Consider the following 9,622-nt stretch of genomic DNA (forward strand, 5'->3'; position numbering starts at 1 on the left):
GGGCTCATATCTATTTTCTGCCAAATGGTATCAATCTAGCTGAACCTCAAAATGAGGTATCTGTGGACTATCTAAGGTTGCTTCATGTTTAGACTTAGTATAAACCATAATATTGAAATGCAGGAGATTCTCAACTACAATGAATTAAACCTACTTCACTGAATTGCATAGTGCAATTAGTTTGTTCCAAATTGTGTTTGTGGATCAACTGGTGACTCATTGCTATTTTCTTATGTGCAATTGGATGTGGGTACTAAATGTTGGACCTAGCAGATGTTTTATCCTATGAAAGAATAAAAATAAAGATTTTGTTTTGTCTAATACCATGTTCCAGAGAAACGCTTCCCATGGCACAAGAATGATCATAACCTGTCACTGATTGGCCAGTCCATAGTCATTGGTGTAGTTAACTACTTAATAATTAATGTGGGCAGTAGAAATAGCACTCTGAGACTTTACAACCAGGTTTCCAGTCCCAACCTTGACATGTAATGGACCCAGTTGACATTAGGAGATGGGTCCCATTGTCCTCTGGTTAACATGCTAGAGGGAGATTCATACGGCTTCAAGGTGTCCAAGGTGATCAAAATTCCTCTATATTTGAATGTTCATGATTGGAATATTCTAGTGTTCTATTTTGTATGGTACAGTTCCATCCTGAACTAATGTTGTTACTGGAAATGCCAATATTTACTGACAACCCAATAGGAGAGCAGGGTTATTGGGATGGATACCTACTCGGCACCAGCGAGGTAGTCTCTTTCCACTAGACCAATGGGATCCGGTACAGCAATATCTGCCACGGCAGCTCCAGAATCTAAAAATACAATCGAGGTAGAATTCATATTAGTGACATAATGTTATTATCCTTATCAACAATTTATTGGCTGTTTAGAATTGTAACCTTGAATGTAGACTTCAGCTGACTGGGCAGCCAAAGGAAAGTACATTCACATTCTGAGTTTCTGGCCTCAAACATATGACTCAATTTAACCTATGCAGGCAACTGAAAGAGCAACACTGATAATTTATTATGGATAAACACCAAATAAAACTATATCATAATCTGGCTCCAGTCTAGCTATGTTTCAACATAGTGAAATAAAATCTCCACAAAAAGCAGCAGGCACAATTTTGTGCTCTGTATGTAAGGACAGTGATCCCAGATAGCAAGGCAAATTAAGTAAAAAAGCTATTTTCCGTCAATACCAAGCTCTGACTCTGCAGAGCCTCAATCTTGCTATAAACTCTGGTTGGGATTCTCCTACTTTCAGTTGTTCAAATCTCGGATTCTCATTTTGCTCTGTCTCATATCTTTATCTTTCGCTCCAGTCCCTCAGTGCTCTCTGAGCAGTCGCTCCATTCCCAGCATTTGCAGATGTGCGAAGTCAAATATAGCTTGTCCTACTCTGCAAGATTACTGAAGTAATTGGAGAGTCTTACCTGCAGAAACCCCATAAGTCTGAGGGAGGAGAAGCCCAGCGAGGCACAGCAACCACACGGGCACCATTCTGAAAGAAACACATTCCACATTTGTGTCAGGACTGACAGGTCAGAAATAGACGCAGAAATAACAAAAATAAAACATACCTTTAGAATGGAAATAAGTAAATAATTGAAGACTAACTAATATGGTCAAACACTAAAGACTAAATATTTATTGAAATCTACTGTTTTATGCAAGAATGGTCCTTACCCTAACTTATTAAATTAATCCCAGTTTTGAAAATGAAGCTCTGTGTTTTCAGATTCATATCAAAGCTCTTACTCCCTTAATCCAACCCTGAAATTATATCTGCTCTTTTAATATTCTTATTTGGATGTCATGAACCCAGCTAGCTCCCTTATTCTAATCTCTACATAATAGGGGCCTGCTGGTTGCCAGCAAGTGACCTACACATCCCCTCAGACTGGGAGGCAGACTGTCACTCACCTCAGGCTTTCAGAATCTCTCTGAGCATGTTTCAGATTCTCAGCCTTTTAAATAACATAGCTCCTCCCATTATTTGCATATTTCAGTTCCTTTCTGGCTTGTCACTATACCCGGTGAGTTATATGGGTTTGTACAATGCCAGGCACCACACAGAATCAATCATCAGTGTCACCAGCTTTAAAAAGACCTTCACGTAAAGCATACAACTGAGCATCATGCATAATTAGAGGTGATTGCATAATTCTAACCAAAGGTAAAAACAGCATACTGTGACATTCATAGCAAATGAACAAAAGGTTATCATATCAAAATGTGTTGCAAGTTTTACTGACTAAAAGAATTCTTTCAGAGAGATATATGCGTCAGCTGAAAGCTCCAGGTTTTGTATAAACGGATGGAACTTTAATAGTAAAGTTAATCAAACTAATGCAATTGTTCCAATCAGTTGTCTTTATTTTGACAACTGGTCAATTAGTCTTTGACGGCTGTTCTTCTTAAAAATCCTTTAAATGTTCTGTGCGGTAGGTTATATAGAGTTCTGCATGGAAGTTTTGAGTGCAAGTGGCTCAGATGTAAGCTGAGTACCTTGGTCTGTGTGATGAAAAATTAGGTGTCTCATGCTTTCCAGAATGGTGTCCAAAAGTCGTCACAATTTAAACTTATCCAGTTTTATTTTTCCTCACAGCCAGTAAAAAAGGCTGCTTCCATCCAAATGGTAGAATTTCCTGTGGACCACAAGACAAACTTATTTGAGAATTAATGTTGGGCTACAATGTGCACAATTTTATCATTCAGATCTGATTTGAGTATAGAAGTTCAACTCTTGATCTTTCAAGTGATTGACAAATATCACTGACAGAAAAGGAAAAAAAAATACAAACTGAGTTTATAATGAAATAAATTTAATGAAAACATTATTGAAAAGATTATTTTTGGCTTCAGCAATTGCATTCAGTTCTGGGCACCACATTTTGAGAAGGATGTTCTGAGATTGAAGATGGTACATTTAAGTTTGATGAGAATGGTTCTAGGAATGAGGACTGCAAGCAAAGTGCTGAAGATTCTGGAAAACTGAAGTAAAATCAGAAAGTGCTGGAGAAACTTGTCATGCATCTGTGGAGTGAGAAACCAGAGCTAACATTTCAAATCCAGTATGACTATTCTTTAGAACTCAATTTAAATAAGCATTCAAATAAAAAAATTATTTAAAAACATAGGGCCTGGAATAGGTCACTTAATGCCATGAATGTCTTCTCTGATTCAATAAGATAATGGAAAATCTGTGACCTAACTCTGTTTACCTATTTTGCTTCATATTATTTGATATCTTTAACTAACAAAACAAACTACCAATCTCAATTTAGAAATTAAAACTGAGTTGGCATCATTTATTTTTTGTGAAATGGAGTTATGAACTTCTGTCACCTTTAGCATGCAGAAGTGTTTCCTAATCTGACTTCTGAAAGGCCAGTTGCTAATTGTTTTCATTACCCCATCTGTTTTTTCAACACTTCAACTGCCAGGACAGTTTCCCTCAATCGACCCACTTTGCTACTCCTAGAAACTGAGGAAAAGATTGTATATCCATTTGGAAGTGATATTTATATAGCAGTTAGACTGGCTTTTTTATATTAGTGTCAATTCAGAGGAAAGAAAACTTCCAAGAATCACATACATGCTGCAGCAACTATATTAAAGTTGGTATGACACTGACATTCTTTAGGCATGTATAAGGTAGGAATTCTTATAATATTAAACAGGAGCATTGACTGGTGAGGAAATGTATACAATTCTCTATATTTCAAGTAGAATTATTCTTCTGGCACCCTGATTACTTTGGAGTCACTCTGGTTTTATTACTCATGATTCGGTGCTTCCAATTAAACCTGTTGGACTATAACCTGGTGTTGTGTGATTTTTAACTTGGTTTTATTACAGTGTGGACAAAGCAGGCCCACCAAATTTACCTCAGCTTGAACTGAGATGGTGTTACTTTGGACCACATATTAGTTGTCTAGACAGTGAAGCTAACTGCACTTCCTCAGCATATTTTTTTTAGAATCCCTACAATGTGGAAACAGGCCATTCAGCCTAACAAGTCCACACTGACTCTCCAGAGCACTTCACCCCAATCACTTCGCACCCTATCCCTATAACTGTGCATTTCCCATGGCCAATCCACCTAGCCTACACATCTTTGGACTGTGGTATGAAACCCATGTAGATATGGGGAGAATATGTAAACCCCACACAGACAGGCTGGAATCGAGCCTAGTCCCTAGCGCTGTGAGGTAGCAGTGCTAACCGCTGAGCCACCATGCCATTCCTATTTTACAGACAGCATTCACACTAGATACTGATTCAAGCACCTGGATAACAACTGATGCAACTATGAAAGTGCCTGAACACTTTTAATGCTGAACAATCTGCCTAAAGTGTGCATCCAGTCACTGCAAAAAATATCACTTCTACATAACATTTACTCTTCGACATAATTAAGAAGAGGCTTTACCTTATATCATAAACAACTAGTGTGAATGGTGAATAGATCAATGTAACCTTGTAACAACTGAAAGGTTCTGTGAAGCAGACCAGGGAAGAATGGTCCTGCAATTCAAAGTGATTCAGGTTTCTGGCTCTGTGTTCAATGGCAGCCATTTTCAACATATTAATGTAATCTGATGAAAAATTACAGATTAACAAGCAGCAGAACAAAAGATCAATCAGAATTTTCAAGAGCTAAGAGTGTGAAAAGTTCTGACGTTTGATGACTCGACTGTTGACCTGTTTGTATCCTTATGGGTCATCTAATTCCAAAGCTCTCTAAATTAAGCTCTACTTTGAGTTTTTGCAGCTATTGGGTGGTGTCTTTGCAGGTGGGAGCATGTAGAAATCTGATACACTGCATGGTGGGCTGGCACCATTTAGAGTCATAGAGTTATACAGCACTCCCACCTCTGTGCATTTTTCTTAGAGGAAATAGCTCATTACATCATTTAAAGGTTGCTGCAGCATATATGCAGTGAATGGTTCTTGGAAGTCCCTGTTTTAATGGAACAATTGACATGTATTGAGAAATTTACTAGGCTGTGACCCTCCCGAGAAGTGGACTGAAGCTGATGTGTCTGTCACTTTGCGCCTGTTGAAGAGCTCATGAGTGGCAAATACCAAAGTTGCTGCTTTTCATGATTGCCTATTATTGAGCATTGAAATCATTCAGATAAATATCTCCAATGGCCTTGTGTATTTCACTTTTCCTCTACTGCAGCTGCTCTGGCACTCTCACCTCTGCTTTCAAAACCAGAGTACCAGCATCAAATGCCTTTCCTCCACAAATCACCCAGACACATTTTCTCAGCCTGTCTCTGTAAAATAAGGCTGTCAGTTGTGCACAAAGTATGAGGGCTTGGGACTCTAAAGAGGTTCTAGCATCATGCCTGAAACCCATTAAAAGATTTAGGCCCCCATTTTGCTATGTGAACCAGTGAGTCATTAAACCATAGGGATTTTCCATGGCCATGGACCATCCTATTTTGTTAATATTATTCCCCTTTCAAGGGACGTAGGCCTCACTGGCTAGGCCAACATTTGTTGCTCATCCCTAATTGTCATTCGACTGAGAGATTTGCTAGGCCATTACAGATTGTAATGAAGTGTCAACCACATTGCTATGGTTCTGGAGTCACATGTAGGCCAGAGCAGGGAACAATGGCAGATTTCCTTCTATCTAGGACATTAGTGAATAGCTAATCAATGATGATGCTGTTGACGAAACCAAAGAAATGACGTGTATGTCAATGAATTTGTATCAGAAATGGTCATTCCACCCACTGATTTTGTTATGAAATTCACTTTTCAGCTAATAATGACTTGCCAACAAAAAATTATGACAGCACAGAGGTCATTAAATTGGATATGTTACATACATCCCTATACAAAACAAACAAAATGAATGAATTCTGCAAAGCCAATATGAGACACTTGCAGTAAAAAAAACAAAAGTCTCCCCAAACATCTGCAGTCTAAAGTAATGCTTAAATACAGTACAAAGGAACAGTTATACTTGCAACTTTGCTGATTGGTTATTAACCGGCATTGACAGGTTCCATAACAAAAGCAAATGACTTCTTCACCATTTTTAATTTGCTGGTGTAACGGCCAAGGATAAAATGGCCAGCAGCTCAATAACAGTGCATCATGATCTCAGGATGCAAGGCATGCCATTTTAGACTGAAATTAGGAGAAATTTCTTAACCCAAAGGATGGGAAATGTGTGGAATTCTCTACCAGAGAAAGCTGTTGACCAACGTTTCCTTTAATTTATGTGGTTACGTAGTTCCAGAAACTGCTACAGTACACGGATCTTGGACATCCAAGAAATGTAGCTGTAGAAGCCAACTCACTTCATATATTCAAGAAAGAAATTATTAGATTTCAAGAGGCTAATTGTGTCAATGGCTTTGGAGTGAGTAATCAAGACAGAGGGTCAACCATGACCATGTTGAATGGCAGAGCAGTCATCGTATGCTAAATGGCTTTCTCCTGCTCTATACAAGATTAACATAAGTAACTTTAACAAAGTTTATGTCAAAGACAACAATAGGAACAATGCAACTCATAATCTGCTATGAAATATGCACAAAATTGATTGCATCCAACAGAGTAATACACATGCAACTTAGAGTAGAGGTCTAAAGAACTGACAGCATCAAACACTGCAGTATTCATGGATAGTGAGAACATTAAATGCCTATATCTTGCCTCCCAACTTTACAGAATATGTCCACCATTCACTATCAGTATGATGGAATATTCCCACTTTCCTGGATGGCTCCTGCTCTAACAACCCTCAAGAAGCTTGACAGTATCCAAGACAGAGCAGCCCACTTGATTGGCAGCGCATCTTCAAACTTCATTCTCTCCACCATCAGAATCCTTTGAGAGCACCATTCAAACCCAGGACCATCATCATCCATTTGAAGGACGGCAGATACATGGGAACACTGCAACTTGCAAATTTCCCTCCAAGTCTCTCATCATCATTACTTGGGAATATACTGGCACTTCTTCGCTTGTCACTGTGTCAAAATCTTGAAACTCCCTAATGGCATAGATGATCTACCCAGAGCAAATGGACTGTAATGGTTCAAGAAGGCAGCCTACCACCATTTTCTCAAAGGCAATCATGTTAACCCAACTAGTGATGCACACATCCTGGTGAATGAATACAAACAATTATGCTTGGTACAACATGAATATTGTAATATATATGGAGCTGAGAGTACTCAATGCTATAATTCATGTGGAACTAAAAATGGCCAATACTGTAATATACATGAGACTGAAAGTTACCAGTGCAGTTAAACATATAGAACTGAAAGTTGCCAATACTGTAAAATACATGACATTGAGAGTGACTACTGCTGTGTTACACACGGGACTGAATGTGACCAGTGTAGGTGTATATGTGGATCTGAAAATGGCTAGTGCAGTATTACACATGGAACTGAATGGCCAGTGCTGTATTATAGTTGGAAGTAGGTTGAGCCAGTTTTGTAATATGTATGGAACTGAGAAAACTATGTTCTACTGGGAGCATTTATAGCATATATTTCTTCTTGTTATTGAAATATAGAAGCTAAACTAATCATGTTCATGCTGATGACAAGCAAATATTTCATGTGACTCAGATATAAGGAGCCACTCAGTAATAATGAATGAATCAATCAGACCTTTCCTGGTTTCCTGGCAGGGACTGGTTGTAACTGATGCTCCACCAGTTACTGTGCTGCGCATGATGTTGACTTCCAGCTGGTTATCATGCCCTCAATCAAATATATATGGCAGATCAGCTTCTGATTCCCCTGAAACATTGTGCAGAGTCACTCACCCAGGGCTAATTCACTGGGCACTATTGATGGTACAGTTTGTGACTTGGAGGAACATTTCCAGATCCCAATAGTGCTTTAGTGAACTACAGACTAGTTGCCAATAAATTCTCACATGCTAAATCAGTTGTTTTTGTGCTGATGAAATGAAACAGTAATTTATTATTTTAGTAATATGCCCGCAAGTGCGAATGTAATAACTGTATTCAAAAATTATTACATTCATTTTACATTAAAGATATTCAAAAATCCTGGAAGGACACTGTCTCCATGTCAGGCGACTGTCATTACCTGTACTCATTCATCAAAGGAAAACAATAATACTTTTGTACCCAGAGCAGCTCAGTGATTTGCCTCACAGTGCCAGGGAACTGGGTTTGATTTCAGCCTCAGGTGAGTGTGTGGAGTTTGCACATTCTCCCTAAGTCTGTGTGGGTTTTCTCCGGGTGCTCTCACTTCCTCCCACAATCCAAAGAAGTGCAGGTTAGGTGGCTTGGCCATGGGAAATGCAGAGTCAACAGAGATATGGTAATGGGGTTGGGTCTGGGTGGGATGCTCTTGGAGCAGTGGTGTGAACTCGATGGGCCGAACAGCCTGCATCTACATTGTAGAGATCCTATGGTTCTACCCTGTAGCTCCACTGCAGTATTAGACTGTGGTGGGCTTAATTCAACCTGAAAGGTTGGGCTGGATTTCATTGCAGACATCTGGAGTCTGGTGTCAAGCCCTCCCATGCAAGTAGTGACCTATCAACTGAATCTTACAGCTGACAGCCTCCGAAGTGGGAACATTTGGGAAGGTGAGAGCACCCTCAATTACCTACATGGAAGTTCGTGATTGAAGAGGTCTGAAACCCCCAAGTATGCACCTTAGAGTGAAGGGAAAACTCTTTCCCTGCAGTAGTTATGGATGTGGTGAAGGCTTTCAGACTTGCGGCCCTGGAACTGGGGCACTTGCTTTGATATCATTTGGGCTTGCCATTGGGAAGCCACCATAACTGAGTTTGAGGTCTCCACAGAAGGAAAGGGTGGTTACCTCCCACTGCAAGATAATAGTCATGCTATTATTGAGTTAGCCTGCCTCCACAAAGCAGACAACTGACCTAGATTCCAGTCCACCCCAGGAAGGTCACCCAAGGCTGGCAACATCTTGGAAATTGATCTCTTGATGCAGTTCCCCACTATTTTCCTGCCTCACCGCCTGCTGAATGGTAGCAGGGAAATCCCACCTGTTCACTCTGTTTCTTTCTCCCTAGTTACTACTTGATGGTTGAGTATTTTCAACATTTTCTGTTTTGTTTTCACAAACTTCCGTCCAAGTCCATGAAACTAATATTAATATGACTGTGATAAAGTTCTTTTGATATACTTATATCTTGTAAATATGTGCAATAAAATGCAACCAAGCAGCTCTTCAGGGTTCCTCTAGCTTGATGGAGCTTCTTTATGAGTGCGGTGAAAACCCACGTTAAATGTGGTTTCTGCCACACGTCTACTCTAAATCATGGTGGCAGAGCTGGAGCAGCTCTGATGGATTTCCTGGCCCATGTGTTTTTAAATTATTACTTTAGAAAACCGAAAGGCATTTCCTAGTTTCGCAGCAGAACTGGCGGGATGCAATTAGCTTTGAACTCTGCTTTTCAGTGACTTATACAAAGCAACAGAGACAAGCTGTTATACAAGTTTCCTAAATTGATGGCACAATAAATAATGCATTTCAGAGTAGAAATTTGTAAAAACATATTGATAGATTTAATGACTTGGCAGAACAATGGCAGATGGAACAATGTGTCAAGATTTGT

The 9,622-nt window shown here is 39.4% G+C and overlaps 1 protein-coding gene across 1 annotated transcript in view; it reads right to left on the bottom strand.

The window, feature by feature from the left end:
- Nucleotides 1–2,000, bottom strand: part of LOC122564220 — a 67,132-nt gene extending 65,132 nt beyond the window's left edge. The window contains exons 1-3 of the mRNA XM_043718917.1: nucleotides 1,934–2,000; nucleotides 1,444–1,511; nucleotides 739–817 (exon numbers count right to left, since the gene is read on the bottom strand). Of these exons, the coding sequence (XP_043574852.1) occupies nucleotides 739–817; nucleotides 1,444–1,510 (146 nt within the window). The 5' untranslated portion in view covers nucleotide 1,511; nucleotides 1,934–2,000. The remainder of the gene's footprint in view (nucleotides 1–738; nucleotides 818–1,443; nucleotides 1,512–1,933) is intronic.
- Nucleotides 2,001–9,622: the final 7,622 nt, after the last annotated feature.

The sequence above is a fragment of the Chiloscyllium plagiosum genome, chromosome 28 (assembly GCF_004010195.1).
Source record: "Chiloscyllium plagiosum isolate BGI_BamShark_2017 chromosome 28, ASM401019v2, whole genome shotgun sequence".
In the NCBI taxonomy this organism is placed as follows: domain Eukaryota; kingdom Metazoa; phylum Chordata; class Chondrichthyes; order Orectolobiformes; family Hemiscylliidae; genus Chiloscyllium; species Chiloscyllium plagiosum.